Raw genomic sequence first — 18,579 nt, 5'->3', positions numbered from 1 at the left:
AAAGAAAGGATAAATAAAAGTACACCAGACGAAGCTTTAGCGGGTTCAGCGAAGCGCATGGGGTCGAACATTGAAAGGATGAGGATGATTTTTGGTGGAAGATGAGGGATATGAAGTCGGAACATCCATGCTTACCGAATGCTCCGATGGCTTCCATTGCGGGTCAGCGTGTTCATCTGTGGCGTTCCGGGCAGCGTGTGCCCGAGTGCGTTCATATAATCCGCAATCAGTAGCGTGATTTCCAGTATCTTTGGCTTGCTCATGGCAAAGAGTAGCTTCTGTTCGTTGTTCGCCGACTGGAGCGTGTCCTCTGCGCTCACAACTAGCATAAAATCGTCTTGGCAACCGCCGAACGTCATGACGGTGCTGTACGGATAGCGTGCGATCGTCGCCATCGAAGACAGCTCGAGCACACTGAGGGCATCTTCCGAGACAGCCAACCAAGCCATTGCCTGATCGGAGTGTCTCGGTTTCGCCTGGAACAGGGACGCCCCGAAGAAGGGCCACTTGCGGGCACACGTCAGGTAGATTCGCACACAGTCCAGTATCGATCGGCCCTTGAGGAGCGCCCACTTGGCCGAGAGTAGATCCTGGAGCTCTTTTAAGCCCTCCTGGTTCAGGGCGTCCCGGTAGCGGTACGGGTAGAACTTGTCCAGTGCCTGCAGCGAGCTGGTCTTTGATTTATCCGCCGAGAAGTCTCCCAAATCGATCTGGGCCATAAGTGAGGCCAGTTCCAGAGCCAGATCGCGCGATAGCGGAAAACGTCCTTGTACCACTAGAACCAAAATTCAGATTAATCCAAAATTTCAGATTAATCATCACAACTATGACAATAGTTATTTAATGGCATACCTTGTAGATTCACTTGATAGCAGAGCAGTAACCGTTCCTTCTCCGTTTCCAGTTTGGCCGCATGCTTCCAGTAGAGCCGGTTTTTATACGTCAGCTGAATAACGCGTGAGTTCTCGAACTTGCCCGATCCCTTCTCACGTAGTGCCGTTTCCCATTTTGAAATCACGTCACAAAGCTAGAGGAAAGAAGCAACGACATGTCAGTATGATCGCTGCATTGCCATGACAAATCTCACAATATTTTCTTACCTTCGCCTGCGGATCGAGATAGTGCTCGAGGTCCTTCTCGATCGGGTCGTCACTGAATAGCGTGAAACCGTTCGCCGAATCGCGACAACCGATCTCCTGCGCGAGCGTACTGTGGAACTCCTCGATCGTGGTCGATCCATCGAAGGACACCACCTGGTACGTGCCATTCATCATGTGCACCGGGATGGCGTGCGGGAGCGAGTGGTGGTACGGATTCTTCAGCAGTATTGACAGAACCTCCATGCGCGACGGCTTCGTTTCGCGTCCTCCGTTCTGCATGGTGCGTTCTAGCGCTCGCTCGCAGTAGGCCGCATATTTTCCGCACTCCGTTTTCGAGTCAGCGTTCCGTGAAAGGTGTAGCTTTAAGTACCACAGTAGGCTGAAGAAAAGGCAACGCAAGGAAACATGGGTTAAGTTACTGCGATAGGAGGAAACATTACGTGCAGTGGATATTCCTTAACACTTACCGACTGTTTTTAGGAACGAATAGTGACACGGCCAGGGCCAGTAACTGCCAGCCCTGGATGAACGTGTACGTTGGAGGGTTTGACTTGCAATCGATCGGAGGAACGGTTGGGGCCTGTAACGTGGAGTATTTCCGGTTGAGAAAGGAGAAGCAGCAAATCAAGTAGCAGCATTGATAAGTAACTTAGTTAGTAAAGCAACATGACAGGCGTTTAAATTATAGGTTAAGTTTGTAACGCATAGTTAGTTTCAACTTGCCACCAAACATAAACAATCTATGCAAGTAAAAAGAGGGATTTTTAATTTAAGGTAACATCACGAAAGAAGCTTAAACTGATGATAAGAAATGATTCAATGGAAAGTTGAGCAAACAAACGGTGTTCATGATTGGTTAGTCATAGAAACGTGTTAATAAGTAGGAATCAATTAAAAAAAAGAAAAGCAAAATAGAAATGCTATGCCCGTAGTTGGTGTAAAGCGTAACCAATCGTACTAACTCAAGAAGAATAATAGTCAGCCATATCGGGGAGTAAAATTGTGAATTTTAACATTTTTTGCGAAGCAGTTTTCAAAGCCAATGGGAAGCGAAGGAATGATTATTGCAAAGGAAATAAGGTTGAGGCTCTTTAACTCCGGATAATATTGTGTTGGCATTCGAGCATTAAATGGAGCAATTGGATTTTAGGGATTGTATTAATCAAAAATATTCACAATTCACAATTGTAGTAAAAATTTGTTTGGTACCAATTAAAAACATTTTCTTACTTAATAATAAGCTTATTAGAGGAAAATTAGGGCATGGCGGCCTTAATGAGGGTCTATACGAGCAAAACAGGGTGCAGATTGTGTTAAAAAATCAGGTGAAAAGAAAACAACCAAAAACGCCCTGTCAATAAAGGGTTGTGTAAGTAGAGTTCGGTTGGCAACTAAAGCAAGAAAAATAATTCGGACAAAAAAAAAGGGATAAAACCAAAAACACAACTAAACAAAGTGGTAGAGAACAGAACAGAAACCGAAAACATCAAACCGAAAAGTCGTAGCCACAAAACTCAAATCCAACAAATTGTCCTACCTGAATGGAAGTGGGTGAGCTCCCATTCGCTTGGGCACCTGGGCCCTGCTGCGTATCGCAAGTGAACAAACTCTGGGTTGCGCAAAGCAGTAGTTGCTACAGAGAGGAAAAGGAGAAACGAAATTGCACAAACGGATGGACACGGTAACCGGCGACGATGGAGGCGGGGAGGGTGTGTGGCAGAATTGGCATCAGAATCCAAAAATAACATATCAGTTGCCAAAGGTGTCGTTGGGTGGTTTTTTGCGAAAGGAACATTTTAATGAAATACAACCATTTTGGGGAAAGATGCACAAACAGGAGAAATTCAAATCAATTTTTCAAAATAGGTACGGGGTAGGGGATAAAGAGAAAAAAGAGAGAAAGAGATAAACAAAGTTCAGTTAATGGAATATGATTGAAAAAGATAATCAATCGAATGAACATGATATGCATCATTTGGTGGTATAGAGTAGAACGGTAGTGACGAGAAGTAGTGAAAGGACATGAAAACTAGTTTGATTTCACATATGCACTAATCGACACTGCTATATAGACCCCTATCGGTATGAGCTAGGTGTATAATAACTTTGTTTTATGCACAATCCTTTTGCACACTACAACAGTTATTGACTAGTTTGGCTCCGATACAACTACAACTATGTTTTGTCTAGTTTGCTGATGAAAATTAAAACATCGATAAACAATACATGAAGTAGAAAAAGATGATAATCACTGCAGCAATAGGACTTGCCTAATGTCTATGTTCAATCATACACATGCTCGCGGCAGGAAGTAGATATTTTTATCGTTTTTCATTTATAACTATAAAATAGGCTAAATGTATAAATCAACCATTTAGCTGGCATACATGAGCTCGAATGTATTTACGGGTTTCTGTTAAAAATAAAAGAACTAAAAAAATGTGAAAATAAATAAAAAGTTAAACAAAACTTCGATTGAACATCAATTGAAATAAAGAAAAGTTTTACAACTAAAATGTTTGTTATGGATTGCATCACTGTAGAAAAAGCATAGAAGTATTGGTCAAACGGCAAAATATAAAAACACAAAAATAAATGTATACAAAGCAAAGCGAGTTACACATGTTGCTATGAACTAAATTGTTATGCATTTTCTGCTAATCTAAGGCAAGCAAAAGTATTATCATTCCACAATTAGTTTTACGATACAAAGCAAAATGTTAAAACAGCATTCGATAGTATGATATGTTATCTTCGGACGGAGAAAAGGACGATTAAATAAGATGAGTATGAGTACTGAGGGCATTCTATAACCTACACTCGTGTAACGGTTGTTGGCCATTCGGTAAGGGTTCGCTATTGCGGTTGCTAAATGAAAACTAATGAACGCAACTGAGATGAAACTAACGTTTGGAGAATTTAAACCGAGAAGTGTGTGGGACTCGTTGAAGATTTTGTGTGAAACCTTTACGGTATGGGACGATTTTAAATACTGCATTCGCTGCTATTCTAGTTCGGAAGTGAAAACAAAACTGAACAAAAACGCAAGGGTGCTGCAGCTGATTGTGGATCGATTTACATGGCCGAATCATGTTGTTTCCTTTGGGAGGAAGTAAATTTCGTGCAAGGAATGATTTCAACAAAACCGAACAAACGATCACGAATTTGGTGAAACATCCAATTGGAAGGGAGGGTTGTGTAACGATTGATTCCGAAACATTGTTGTGGGGATAACGACAAACAAATAATAAAGATGGTTAACGCAGGGTCAACGCCGGTTAGAACTAAGTGTTAGATTGAAGACGTAACGCAAAACGAGTACGGAAAGACGAATTAAAACTGGAGAAGAATAAAAAGCACATAGAAGCGCCCTCGTCGGGACAAACTTACACGAGCGGGTTTGGCCAGTTTCTTGTTTACCTGGACACCTACACCCAGCTTCTGACCGGTATGGCGGGACGTTTGCTTGATCAGCGCGCAGATCAGCTCGGACTGCAGCTCGGGCATGTCCAGGCACTGCTGGAGTGCGTTCTGCGCCAGCACGACATGGTAGTCGATGCCGGGCTGATTGACCGCCACCGAGAGGAACAGTTGGCAGCTCTGAAAGAGATGAAAAGTGTTAACCGAGCGTCGTGAAATCGAACGAAATACTTATTGAGATGGTCGGTGTTGGTACCTTGAACAGTTTTATCGCTTCCGCTTGGAGCGTTTCGGAATGTAACGAAGTCAAGGGGGACGTAATGTTGTCCTTCGTGTGAAGCAGAATCGGATGTCGCCAGAGAACACAGTCTGGAGGGAAGGAAAGAAGGAAATCAGTAAAGAACAGCCACTAGCGCACCGAGGAAAAGCTCGTACTTGGATCACCATCGGTTTCCATCAGCTTTTGGATCAACTGTTCGTACTGCGTGCCGGCATTGGGTCCTCCTCCCGAAACGACCGTTAGGTGATAGAGCCAATTGTCTCGCTCTTGTTTCCCTGGCAGGATTAGATAGGTAGGACCCTATGGACATGGAAACGGAGACAGATTAGTGTGTGTTGATCGCGTGCCGTAGATCGGGCTTACCACTCCTTGTTGTTGTGGATAGATGGCCACCGTGAGACGCGCCTGACTTTGGGCGGGATCTTCCCTCTCTTCCGAGTCCGAATCGGATACGTGTTCCACTTCCTCAACGCGTGCGTCCCGCATATTGATCTGTCCGAGGGGATTCTGGAAAGGTACCCAAAAGGTGAGGGTTAGTATATGAGTCTTCCCAATCAGAGTATTCCTTTCTTACCGTCTCGCCCGGTGCCTTGAAGTAGAGGAACATTTTTCCCAGCAGCACACACCAGCACTTCTTCGCGTGTCCATTCTTCACCTTCGTCACCCAACCCTGCACGGTCGGTTTCTGATCGTCGCGACTCAGCAGCAACTTGGTGGCGTTCCGACGCTGCACGTTCTGCAGCACCCGGATCCAGTCGTCCATGGTGGCGTTCGAGTCGGCCGTCAGATAGTACACCTTCTTGCCGGTGTCAATTTCGAACGTGGACGCACCATCGGCCCGATTGATACGGCACGCTTCGTCCAGCGCTATCTGACCCTGCGGTTTCCGGTTGACATCGTGCTGGCTCTTCCAGTACGTCAGCGTGCCGTTCTTCAGCACGAACCACCGTTTGCGCCACGTCTTCAGCTTTCCGCCCAGCTTCGCCAGGTGGCCCACTTTCTCGAGCGTTTCCATCTTCTTGTTGGGCGAATCGGCGTACGAGGTGCGCATCAGGAGGGAGGGCATTGACGCGTCCATGCAGGTCGTATCGACGGTGGACACCGCGTCCGGCGGGATGGCGTAGTCGTCCGAGAGGCCTGATTCAAAGGACAGTTCGGAAATTACTGTCGAGCGTTAAGCGGATTTCGCCGCCGGGACACGCCAGATCGAGATCGATGATCGAGTGTTGGTGTATTTATGTAGTGTTGTTGTTGTTGTTGTTGTTTGTTGTTGATGTTAGTGTTTTGTAACGCAACGCAAGAAATAGAAAAAAAACGTAGAGAAACAAACGAAACAAAAAGAGAATCAAAATGAAAATAAAACAAAAAGATGTAAATGAGTGAAAAAGTTTTTAATGGTATTAATGTCAATGCAATAACTTCAAGCATAGTAGAAAGTAGATTTTTAAATTTAAAAATGCAAAGCATTTGGTAAATAAAAAAGCAGACCTTCAAAATAAAAGGTAAGTTTTAGGAAATTAAAACATGATGCAACTCGAATAAAAATAAACTTATTTATGGATTCTGAGTGTATCCATCCATTTCTTTGCCTTGAAAAAAACCCTTGGAACTTACCACGCCCTTTGTTCTTTGGACTTTCCGAGCCGGAGCGCTTGGCCGGGCTGAGACTAGAGGAAGTTTTGAGTGACTTCGAGGGACTAGAGGCACTGCCGGACGTGCTCGTCTCCGTGTTGTCCGTGCTGGTGGAGTTGTGCGAGTTGTGCGTCGAGGTGGCGCAGGTCAGCATCGCGCCGTGGCCGTCCTCGCCGTCGCTGCTGTCGTCACTGGAGTCCCCGGTGAACGGCATCGAGCGGATCTGGGATGCACGCTGCGAAGGGAAAAACAGTGAGAATGTCAAACCAGGGTTTCTCTGCGACCTTTTGACGTCCGCCTTACCCCCTTAACGGTGGCGTACACCGGGACGCTGATATCACAGTAGCCTCCGGAGACGGTCTGCGAGCGGGTGTTGGGCCCACCGAGGCTGGACGTCATACCGGAACCGGACTCCTGGTCCTGGGATTCGTTCTCATCGCCAGCACCGTTGCCACTCCCCGCCCCGGCCAGTCCATCGTTGGCGACCTGGTAGATTTTGGCCTCCCAGCTGGGGAAGCGGTGCAAGGGTGGAGTTGGTGGCCTCGGTGTGCCAAGATCGGCCACGGAGTCGGAGGTGGTAGTGCTGGACCCTCCGCTTGGGAGTCCCTTAAGCCAGGCCGGGGCCTTCTCACGCGAAGGCGTGTATATCTCGGCATAGTCGTGTACGGCGTCGACATCCGAACCGGGACTTACGCCGACCCCGGGCGGCGGAGGAGCCGGATGCTGGTGGTGGTGATGGTGATGGCCCACGATCGTCGGTGGGTGATGATGGTGGGCCGACGTTTGCGGTACGGCCGTGGACAGCGTCGGAGGCTGCTGGCTGAGGGGAAGCAGATTCAACCCGTCGACGGCGGCCGCCAGATCGCGGGCCAACTCCTGCGGTTCCATCGAGAGGTTCCGCCGGTGGTGATGGTGGTGGTGGTGGTGATGATGCGGGTGATGGTGCGAGCCGGCGCCGGAGCTGCCGGCGTGGAGCGAGCGGTGTTCGGGTGGATCGAGCGACTCGCTGCGCCGTCGGCCGCTGCGCCGCTTGACGTCCTGCACGTCCAAGCTCAGGCTCGTCCGGACGGGCTGCGAGGAGGCGATACTGCTGTGCCGGGTGCTTTGCGTCGCGATGTGGTTCCGCAGCAGCTCGAGCTGCTGGTTGCACTTGATGTTCTGCTCGCGCAGCAGCTGGTTCTGCTCCTCGAGCTCGCGCAGCTTGTTCGTGACCCACTCCTTGATCTTGGCCGCCTTCGCACCGACCTGGCGCGCGTCCTGCAGGCGCAGCTGCTTCTGCTCCTCGATGGCCGACTCGAGCTGACTGATCTTCACCGGATCGGTACCGTTCTTCGTCGGCTCGGCGTTGCTTCCGAGACCGCCCGGTCCCTGCCCTGGTCCTCCGGCTCCAGCGGCGGCAACGGCTAACTGTTGCGAGCCTGCTGTTGCTGCTGCTGCTGCTGTTGTTGCTGCGGCCGGATTGCTGCTCGGTGATGGTGATGGCCCGCTTAAGTGCTGTGACTTGGGCCAGTCACACAGTCGCTGCTCCATGGCCCGCACCTAAAAGAGGAGGAAAGAGAAGTAGAAAGAAGAAAACAAGTGTGAGTCCATGAGACAAAAACAAGCCATTTCATTTCCCTCCGTGGAGCAACACTTCGCAGCAACAAGTCCGCAAAGGCAAGCAATTTCGCCGTAACCAAACGCCGAGAATGGAGACTATTATCCTGGCTGTTATTAAACTTTCCCACTGCTTCATCACCGAACACACTCGGGTCGCCTCCGTTTCTCGCCGCACGATGACCGAGCAAATTAGTTTTCATCATAGTTTAATTGAATTTTGCAACCGCATTCAGCCGGGACGGTCGAGCCGGGACAGTGGCCGGGAAGGAGGCGAAACCGCTTAAAGGACTTTCGTTGGGTCGTTGTCCTTGTCCATTTTGCGTCGGGTTTTCTTGAACGAGGATGGTGATGCAGCATCGTGAAACGTTGTCTTACAGAGACAATATGCGATGTTTCTTTTCTCCCGAAGCTTGTCAGCCAAAGGAAAATCTTCTTTAGAAAAGGAAAACAAAAACGGAAATAATGGAAAATTGCGAAAGAGAACGCGATTTCATTGCCGAACGGTCAGAGGATTAAAGTAGAATAACAAACAATAACAATGAAAGTTAAATCGACAAACACTGGTTGCTAAAGGAAACCACAAATAAAGACAAATGTTTTCTGGTAAAAGTTTTACAGTCTCCAACAAAACTTGGTTTGGGTTCTTGCGGGAAAGAACATTTAGTCACAATGAAATGCAAAGTGTACAGACGCGTGTCGAGACACGTGTCGCCACAGGAACCCAGTTCTAGAGCACGGTAAATCTCTCAGCGCCAGTTGACAATTAATTAGTAACAATGTTTACACATTGTCATTCGAGAGGATCCGATTCTTCCCCCCGGGCCGGGACAATTCGTTTCATCTTTTATGTCCTTCGTCTGTCTATTACTGTACGCCATCAGAATGGTTTTTGTCCTGGAAGCGACCGTTTTTTCTAATGGATGAAATTTGTTTTACTTCGTCCGTTCTACAGATTGAAGCAGCGAGTGTCTGACAGTTTGTTTAAAGAACTTTTGCATGGACAAATTAAATTGTACGTAAAAGGGTCAAACGAAACGAGATGAAGAGACCGTAATTCGATTGTCCCGTACGGCTGCATTGTTCTACATCCAATTTGTATTCCCCGTGGAGTTCGTGACTTCTCGTGCTCGGAATGTGCTGGCGCGTGTGAGTTATGACTGTGAGGTTCTTTCAATTATCTAATTCTTTCTGGGCCAATTTCGTACCAGAAGCTCCAACCCGAACAGGGGCACGTTCAAACGATCGCACATTGCGTTATGAAGAATGACATAGTAGTTATCCGTTGGAAGTAAACATTAACACACCCACCAACCAGTCGGCTTCAGTCGTGTTGGGAAATGGTTCAGAACATCCCCCCCTGGGAATGGGTGATGAAAAATGAGTATTCCACGCGCCCCGGGGAATTGTCCCAGTGTGAGTGAGTGTCACGAAGTGTTCACGCAGGGCATGGCGTGATATATCATCCCCCCACCCCCATCCGAGAGGGCGAGGAATCTCGGACGATGCTCCGGAGGAGTATAGCTATGCCCCCCCTGGTGCAATGACACCCTCCTAACGAGATAGAATGCACACAATGTGCGCAGGGGCATTTCTCTGATGTGTTGTGCTCGTTGGCAGTGAAGCTTGACAATCGCTGGACGTTTCCATTTCACTGATCAAGGAACTTGGCTGGGAGCGGCGATCAAAAGAAAGAAAAAAGGGTGAAGATGAACCAACGGGTCACGTTGTGCAACAGCATCACTTACATTTGATTGAATATTCGCATCCATTTCAAACCCCTTTTTCCAATAGACTGCAACCTTATTGTGCTATTCACACGTTTCATTGGAAGATGGTGCTCGTTATATGTATTTAATAGATCACTTTCTAGTAATCTATTTTAGTCTCTAGTCGATGATAGGTTTTTTTCATCGATTTGTATCCTTATATCAGTTTTCCAGTATATATATAGTCTTTCCTATTTCGCCCAAGTCTATGATCGTTTGCATTAGCTTATGTTACTTTACTTTTGAATCTAAAGGTTTCTTTTTATTTTGTCAATAATTTTACATAACTTTCTTTTTGTATTATTAGTTCATCATGTTTTGTTTCTTTTCTCCTATAAGTGTGTCATTTTTCTTGCATTTAATTGCGCTTGAAAAGTAACACGAATACATTTTTCTACGATATTTTGGATGGTTTTTCAACCAACTTTTAGAGTTACCTATGTTTCGAAATTCTGACCAGCATTAATGGTAAAAAAATCGTTCAGAATACACTTGCACTGGACAGGAAAGAACCATTAGTGAAACAATTTGCAGTTTATCACGCCCTCTTGTTCCTTTCTTTTTTTTCCCCTTTCAGTATGTCATTGTTTCGCGTTGTTCGCTGGTCAGAAACTTTTGCGCTCTCGGGTTCGCAAAGTCCTTTGTGCATACGAGGATGCACTTTCGGTGTCATCGTTGCACCGAAATACCGCCTGAGATGAAGATACAGTGTTTCGTTTCGTTACGTTTCACCGGCACCAGAAACACCGAAGACCGACCGAGTAGAAATGGAAATGCGAAGCCTGGCAGGTACGTGCGCGGATGTGTCCGTGTGAGATGGAAAATTTCACTTCCGATTTCACAACGAGCAGACACTGTTTGCTTTTCTAATGTTTTTTTTTTTGAAAGTGTAGGTTTACATGCAAACGCGAAAAAAAACGCACGTTCGTACTTTTTATCTTATGCTATGCACTTTTTGATGGACGTTTGTTCATACCATTCCTCTTGGATGAACAGTTTTCCAAGCTTCAAGCGAGCAAAAGAGGTATGGACGTAACATTGCGCCGGGACAAGATGAAATATTGCAGATTGCGAAAAATCTTTCCACCATTTCCAAAACGGGACGGAGAGGTGGGAAAGGGGTTTGTAGCAATGCAAGGGACAGAAAACAGCCATTCAAAACAACCAGCGGATCCGAGGGCTATGATTGAATTTTACTGCTTGCTGGCTTACTACTGTTTGCTCTTTCGTGATGGAACCGGCGCTTCCCTGTACCGGGTAGGATGTTGATCTTTACCATCCACCAACCGTTATCTCCATCCGCAGACATCCGCTCTCGGGGATCGAGCGTTATTTCGGGTAGGACGATGGCAAATCAGACAAACGGGTAATCATTTGAGTGAAGGAAAAACAATACGGATACTTGTGTTGGGCCAAAAAGGGTTCAGAAGTTCCCGACCCGGGTGGGGGGGAGGGTGCAGCAAGGAAGTGCATGTCATTGACCTGGGCCACAAAAAACGGGCAGGAAAAGTTCATCCGGTTGCATAACTGATGGGCGCACAAATCGTGTAGCATGTCGGAAAATGCCCCTTTTGGTCGTGTTTGGAGCAGAAAACCCTTTAACGGGGATTGGTATGAATTCAAACGAATGCTGAAATGCTTCATCAACATCCTTTGTTTGCATAACACGGGCGAAGGAACGGGGGGAAAATATGAAAAACCATCGGATTGTTTTCCGACATCGATCGAGAAAGATTAAATTCCATCGGATTAACAATGATTCCACCGAAAAACATGCACCAAAACGGGGCACAAACAGTGGATAAACATCTCTTTCGGGGCGATGAATAATCGAGGTGTACATAATTCGTAATCAACTTGCGACCGACTTTGACATGTTACATCGTTTTCCAGAGGTAAGTACGTGCATGTGGCACGTCATAAGACGGGGGGCGTTGTTGAATTAATCAACCTGATTTACGTGATGTGTTCCATTTCGAACCTCCCAAGCCAGAAAGGAACTACAAAATTGGCTCACAACAATACAGCGTGCCGTTAACGTTCAACAAACCAGCTCCTGGGCCAGGGAATGTAACCTCGCACTCGCGCAAATGAACGACTTTGGGTGGGAAATTTGTTACCCTTCACCAACCACCGACGCCCACACGTTGTTAAGGAAACATTGTTTTCCCTCCTCCCTCCCAGCGAGATTCGATCACCCTTTCCCTTCGAGCGGGGAAAACTTTGGCGAAACTTTGGCGAAACATTTGAAATCGACTCCCGAACTCCAGAGTATATCCTCCCGTTCTTTCTCGAGAGCGCGCGACGCCTGCTTTGTTTGTTGCTTGTTGGGTGAAAAGTGCATTTTGCGTGAAGTTTAAAATTTACGGCAATGGCAACGGCACCGAAATACACAACCGAACACGATGCTGCTGCCGCTTCTTCCGCTCAAGAAGTTCGACAAGCGCACAAGTATTACAACATAGCGCACCATAGGCGATGCGGTAGTTTCCCTGCTTTCCTCGCGAACTTTCCGTGGATCCGTGTAATTTATTGCAAATGCGTTTCCCATCAGGCAAGCAAGAGGGAGAGAAGGAGAGAGTTTTCTCACAGCAGTTTCGCCCCGCAAGGCAAACCTGCAGCTGATTAAATGCAATCTCGTGCCAGCAAAACTCCCGGTGGTGGATGATCCGCGCCATGGGAGGGAAAAACCGATACCATAAACATGGCTACCGAAGGTCCGGGGGGTCGAGGATGCTTGGAGCTGAAAGATACAGCACTCCCGCACATATTTCCCGGCAAAAACGTTTCCAGGGGAATGTAAAACCATTTCCCGCACCAACGAAAGAGCTGATGGTCTTTGCGGAAATGCGCACACACACACACACACACGAGAGATAGGGTTTATAATAATCCTCTCGCCATCCATAATTCGGGCGGAAAAAGCTCGTCATCGAACCGGAACAATCCGTTTTTTTCCATAGATTGTGTGCACTCTCAACGGATGCACCGGGATGCAGTCGATGTTTTTCCTTCATCAAAATGCATCTCGGTGCGCTGATCCTCGCCTCGAAGGTACCTTAATCCAATCGACGACATTACTTCCCGTTTATGGTTATTATGCCATCGGCATTTCTACCGGAAATGCGAGTGCGAAGGATTACACGACTGGGAATTGGATTGGATTTAAGTAAATCAAATGGAAACGTTTTGAAAAATATATCTGGTAGGTAATGTTAAATTTTGTTTCATGAAAATAGGGAACGTTTTACATACATTTCGTTAAAGTTGTCTTTTTACTAACTGACATTCAGCCATTTGCAAAAGAAGCAAGATCAAAGGAAAGGTTTGCTTCCTTTGGAGTAAAAATTGCTTCGGGCAACCTTTGAAGAACTTCCCACGACTTCGGTTTCGAGCAGGTGGAATGTCTCGTCATATTTGCATACCTCATCGGGTTCTCGTCAACTTCGGCTCGGCTTGAGCTCATCCTTGCCGGCGAAAGTCACCTGACCGAACGAAGATCAACTTTCCAAAGCTTCGTGTGCTCAATCATTCATAGGGCTTCGAGTTTGCTGGTTTGCCTTTACCTCTGGTTGTACCTTTGGCCTATCACAGCCGTACAGAGGAGCACCTTATTTTGGCTTAAGAAAGTTTAAGTGGAAGATTTGTACGGGTTCTACCATTAGGGGTTAATCCCATCTAAAGACACCCAACTGGAGCGGGAACTCGGGGAAGAATGCGTAACGAAACTAATTAAACTTTCTTTGCAGCAGTGTCACTTGTTTTCTAGCTCCTTTAAATCCTTGTTAAAGTACTGAGCTATCAAGAAAGTACAGTTACAAACCCATTGCGAACTTCAATCTATGCGTACTCTAATTGAAGTTTTGTGAGATAGTCTTCAAGGTTCAAATGCAACAAAGTATAACATTTGATATTGTTGATTTGAAGTCTCAGAAGATATGCTTCGGTGTCAAAGTAAGGAAGATTTAGTTTGGTGTCATCCAAGTCTTAAACGGGACACTTGCAGGTTCCATTAACGACTTCAAACGTAAAGCCACGGATTGCGGATTCAATTAAATCCTTCAACAGACACTTCAGGTTCCTCCGAGGGTGTCATTCTAAGTTCTTTCTTTCCCTTCCCTTTCCGAGCTGCTTTAAATCTGCAAATACATGAAGGAAGCTGTCAAGAATTGCACTCTATTTCCGCGTGGATCTCTTTCTTCGCGCCCCAGTATTTTGCGTTGCGGTTGTAAGCGGCTGCGAAGGAAAGTTATTCTAAAGGCAGAAGAAGGTTGTGCCTCCCCTTTAAGGCTGCAAAACGTGGTGGAAAGAAAGGGTATGTGCCTTTCCACTCGGAGCACTGACAACGGCTCTCCGACCAGCAAGGCGAAGATCAAGAATGTCACCGATGACATCGCGAGGCCATAAAAGCGCGCCGTGGTGTGGAGAAACGAGCGTAAGAAACGCACGGCGTAAGGCGTCTAGTTTTTGCAAGGCAACGGCCACAAAAGGGCACTGACAGCTGATGATGGCTCCAAGACGTCGGTAAAGTGGCGGACTTTACGGGGCGGGAACGCCGTAGAAGGGCGACGACTGGCGCCGACTGGGAGTTGAAGAAATCGTCGTCTAGCCTGGGACGTTCTAGCGTCTAGAACGCAATGGGGGGGTGCAAAAGTGTCGCTAAAATGGCAAAAGTTGTGCGGCAACGTATTAGAATTCGCTCCAAAACGTTGGGACAGTATTAGATGAAATAAAAAAGAACTGAATACGATGCCCTTCAGCAGCCCTTAACGGCTCTCGACTGGGCTTCATCCCGGTTGTTGGATTGCAGTTGTTGTGCTGCAAAAAAAAAAGTGGATGGCGCAACATTCTAAATCGCTTTACAAAATAATGGCCCACTTTACCGTCGGTTATTACTCAAACAGGAAACATCGAGTTCTATTTCTCAACAAAAATAGCTTTCAATACTATTTGAATTGCTTCCTTTCCCGTTCCACAATAAAAAAAAACTCCAGCTGGATCACCCGAGGTCCAACACTTTTCGAATCCGGTTTCAATTTTTCGTTTCGCCATGGGATGCAAATAGGAAAAAAACGGCATGGAAATGCAATAAACGTGCTAGAATGTGAGCAAATGAAATGTAGAGTGGAAAATAATCGCACAGCCGCGCGCGCGCTAGATGATTGTTTTTAAATTGCCATTTTTCCATTATTTCCTTTACAGACAGACGGAACTGAATGTGGTTGGAGTTTGTTTTCATGGGGCAGATTTGCATCGTTCGTTTCCAGCATGCATTGATCCTCCGCAGAGGGAACTTTTCTTTATCATCATTCTAAATAAACTTGGTTTTTTGCTTTCGAACAACATGGCTTAATCATTTTTAATGTCTCTACGGTTTTGATTGGATAGAAAACGGCGTACGATTCGCATTTGTTTACTAGTATTATCGAATGGAAATTTGTTCTGCTTGTTGCCATTGCTGCATTGATGTTTTCACAGTTAATAAGTTCGTCTGACTCAAAACACATTTTACCACTTTGTTTGTTTATGCATTTGAAAATGGTATGGCGAGCGAATTGATTACGACCGTGCGCCTCGATTACGATTGCTACAAAACGTAGAGCAGCTCTCTAATAAATATGTTTATTTATGCTGGACCCTTCACCGTAACCGTTGGCTTTACTTATGTTGGCCCACAAACTGACTGGACGAGAGGGAAGTTCCTGTCAGGGGGGGGAGGAGAGGCAAAGTCAATAATAATAAGCCACAGTCACAGTTCGCCAGATGGTCAAGTAAATGCAACGACTTTCTATGATACGAACCCCATTGAGTTTGTTCATTCCCATTTTCGTTTCGTTGTGGATCGCTTGGAGAAAAACTTCTGTTGTTCCAGTTTGGAAAAACTAAACCATTGTGTGGCTTAGTTTAAGCGATCTTGCGCAATTCCATTCCGACCGTAAGTGAATCATTTCAAGCAGAAGAATAACGCACATGAAAGTTGGCCATGATTAACAACCTTCGGCCCTTCTCGATTCGATCGATGGAAATCATTGGGGATTCAAGTCGGTCACCAATGGGAGGTGGGGAGGGTTCGGTTTAATGCTGTTTATGCGCTCGATGCTTGGGCAAAACCCGTGCCGCTCGAGGCATAAAATATGGGTGCGCTCTCTTTATGGCCGGCGCACTGATTGACGTATCTTCTCCTTTTCGGAAAAAATAAAAGGAGCAGAAACCGGAACCGGTTGGCAAAGGAAGCTTGGAAGCAATGGGTGGGCTGGTGAGGGGGACAAATGTGTAGGTGGGGGAATAATTTCGACCAAGAAAATCAATACGTACACAAAAGAAATAATTTTCTCAGCGCCATTGTGCTGCTCGTCGGTTTCTTCGCTGCAACGACGACGAGGAAGAACATCCGCTTCCGTGCGGTTCATCGAAACGTTGATACTGCTGGCCATCATGGTGGCGGTGAAGACGTTTTTATTCTCTCGCAGTTTTGGTTTTCATGTAAAGTATCTCGGTTTTTTATTTGTCGGAATTATTATGTATATATTTTCAATCTGATTTTTCTCCTCGAACACCCAGATGACACTTTCGGCACTTCACTTCCATATCGATATCATTCGGAAAAGAAAACGCACATACAAAAACACACACATTTGGGCACAACACCTTTTTATGGTTTTTTTGTGTGGCGGAAAATTGAGATCAAATTTCGTTGAGTGTTTTATGATTTTTCTTAGAAAAATCTTTCTTCACACGTGTTTGCACTCAGTTAATGATTGTAAATTATGGCTGAAAAGGTTTTCCATTCCAAAAGATAATGGGCACATACATCACAAGGAGACGTATAAATAATTGATTAAATTTTGTAATATTACTTTTGAGCACTTGTTCTATGCAATGTGTGTTATTTTAGCATCACTAACAAAACTGTGGATCGATTCGTTGGAAAATAGCAAGTTTTCCCAAAACAAGAAAGATTGTATACTTTCCTAAACACAATTAATCAAAAGTAACTTATGGTTTTCAAGTTATTTTTGGTATTTCTTCCTACCGATAAATCAAAAGGAAACATCGAACGGAAGATGATTGAATCCTAGCTTTATACGAACCCTTGTGTTATGCTCAATACTTTATTCCTATGTTTGTTCTGTTGCTTCCAACCTTTTCGGTTTACTCGGGGTGATTAAAACCTATACCAACACAGACACACACACATACACATCCTTGGGAACCGTTAACTGACGGGAAGGATACGCGTTCCTTTCGAGGGGTTACCAAGGGAACGATAACCTCACACGCGCAAAATAGGGGAATAAAACTGTGAGGGGAGAAACCACCGATGCGATGACTGTACAACGCATTGATCGACCGGAGGATTTTACGATGCCTCATCCTGCAGTTTGCCGATGAAGAAAAATAAGTTGCAAAGTCCTTCTTCTCGAGCGGTGCGCTTGAGATTTCCGTTGATCGTTGCAATGCAGTTTTCGGTTCGCGTCGCTGTCGCAAAAGAAAATTTATGACCAAGTGTGCATTTAATGCGTTCATTAGCATCATGCGTTCCTGCGACTTGCCTGGCGGCCAACTGCGCGGTTGTATGCGTAAGCGAACGGAGAGCGAGCGTCAGCTGGCCGCGACCCTTCGGCAACGTTTCGTTAACATAGGGACGGAACATGCAAAAGGGAACATGACGTGGCGGGGAAGTTGTCGTCGGCAGCGGCAGACGTCGAGACGATATGGTTGATGAATTTTCAGCTTCGCTTTGTCGTTCCTGCCCACTCTTTCCCGCCGCACCCACCCCCAAAGCACGTGCCCTTTCGCTCTTTCGCACGTCTCCAAAAACGGAGAACATATTTTCAACATAATTATGCTCGCTAAGTCCCGTGCGTTATGGTGCGATTTGTGATGTGTTGCGCAAGCAACAAAGAAGTGGCGCACGAACAGGGACGGAGGGTGGCCAGCGGGATGTTGAACCGTCTTTCGGGGCTTTCTTTGTGTTTCACCAGCGCAACATTAACCCTTCGGTGCGGTTTTGATTGGTTTTGACACGAAAATTGCACGATTGCGAAACAAAACCAGGTGACGAAAAACGCTTTGTCAGAAAAATTAAACTTCTATGGGGGTTTCAATTTTTTTCATAAAAGAACAACAAAACGTCGCCAAACCCCTGGCGCCAATTTTGGAAGGTAGTAAACGTGTTAATTTATTTGACACACTCAACAGCAACTCTTAACAGGAAAAAATATGCCAAAATAATGTAGGGCAGGTTATATTTTTCAAACCCAGCCTAAAAAAAGGCCCCTTCAGTTCCGTTCCATCGACAGTAGATTTTATTTTTTGTTTATGAACATAATTTACTGTTGATCGAACAACACACTCATACAACAAACAGGCGGCAGAAGGCATGGCAAAAGATTTGCTACCTTCGAACGGTTTTCTTGCGTGTTTGGTTCGCCTTCCGAGCGAAACCCCCGAATAATGGCGAACGAGAAAATCACGTGCAAAAGAGTGGTTGGAAAGGAACATTTGGTGAACTTTCCATTTCTATCGTGGTTCAAATTTTGCCCGAAAACGATTTGTGCGTGCTGTTCTCACAGGGTAAGGAAAATTGTTTGGAAAACTGATTTGTTGAAGTCCGACCGAAAGTTGTTCGGAATGGAAAAAAATCAATTTGTATACCAATTTGTCGCAAGTTTACATAATTTATGGTTTGGACGCATTGGAGTTGGTAGGAAATTAATCAACAGAACCGTTGTGCGAATATGTTTGACTTAAATCAAGGCAGTTTCCGATGAACATAATT

At 45.8% G+C, this 18,579-nt stretch overlaps 1 protein-coding gene across 1 annotated transcript in view; it reads right to left on the bottom strand.

Annotated features, from left to right (window-relative positions):
- Nucleotides 1–18,579, bottom strand: part of LOC131258641 (uncharacterized protein CG43867) — a 104,017-nt gene that overhangs the window by 221 nt on the left and 85,217 nt on the right. Inside the window, exons 4-16 of the mRNA XM_058259996.1 lie at nucleotides 7,214–7,971; nucleotides 6,736–7,120; nucleotides 6,415–6,667; nucleotides 5,375–5,937; nucleotides 5,167–5,307; nucleotides 4,956–5,100; nucleotides 4,777–4,889; nucleotides 4,521–4,700; nucleotides 2,638–2,733; nucleotides 1,568–1,680; nucleotides 1,101–1,479; nucleotides 853–1,027; nucleotides 136–775 (exon numbers count right to left, since the gene is read on the bottom strand). Of these exons, the coding sequence (XP_058115979.1) occupies nucleotides 136–775; nucleotides 853–1,027; nucleotides 1,101–1,479; nucleotides 1,568–1,680; nucleotides 2,638–2,733; nucleotides 4,521–4,700; nucleotides 4,777–4,889; nucleotides 4,956–5,100; nucleotides 5,167–5,307; nucleotides 5,375–5,937; nucleotides 6,415–6,667; nucleotides 6,736–7,120; nucleotides 7,214–7,971 (3,941 nt within the window). The remainder of the gene's footprint in view (nucleotides 1–135; nucleotides 776–852; nucleotides 1,028–1,100; nucleotides 1,480–1,567; nucleotides 1,681–2,637; nucleotides 2,734–4,520; nucleotides 4,701–4,776; nucleotides 4,890–4,955; nucleotides 5,101–5,166; nucleotides 5,308–5,374; nucleotides 5,938–6,414; nucleotides 6,668–6,735; nucleotides 7,121–7,213; nucleotides 7,972–18,579) is intronic.

Source organism: Anopheles coustani, chromosome 3, assembly GCF_943734705.1.
Source record: "Anopheles coustani chromosome 3, idAnoCousDA_361_x.2, whole genome shotgun sequence".
NCBI classification, from domain to species: Eukaryota; Metazoa; Arthropoda; class Insecta; order Diptera; family Culicidae; genus Anopheles; species Anopheles coustani.
The sequence above is the reverse complement of the archived record's forward strand: the minus strand, read 5'-3'. Positions and strand labels throughout refer to the sequence as shown.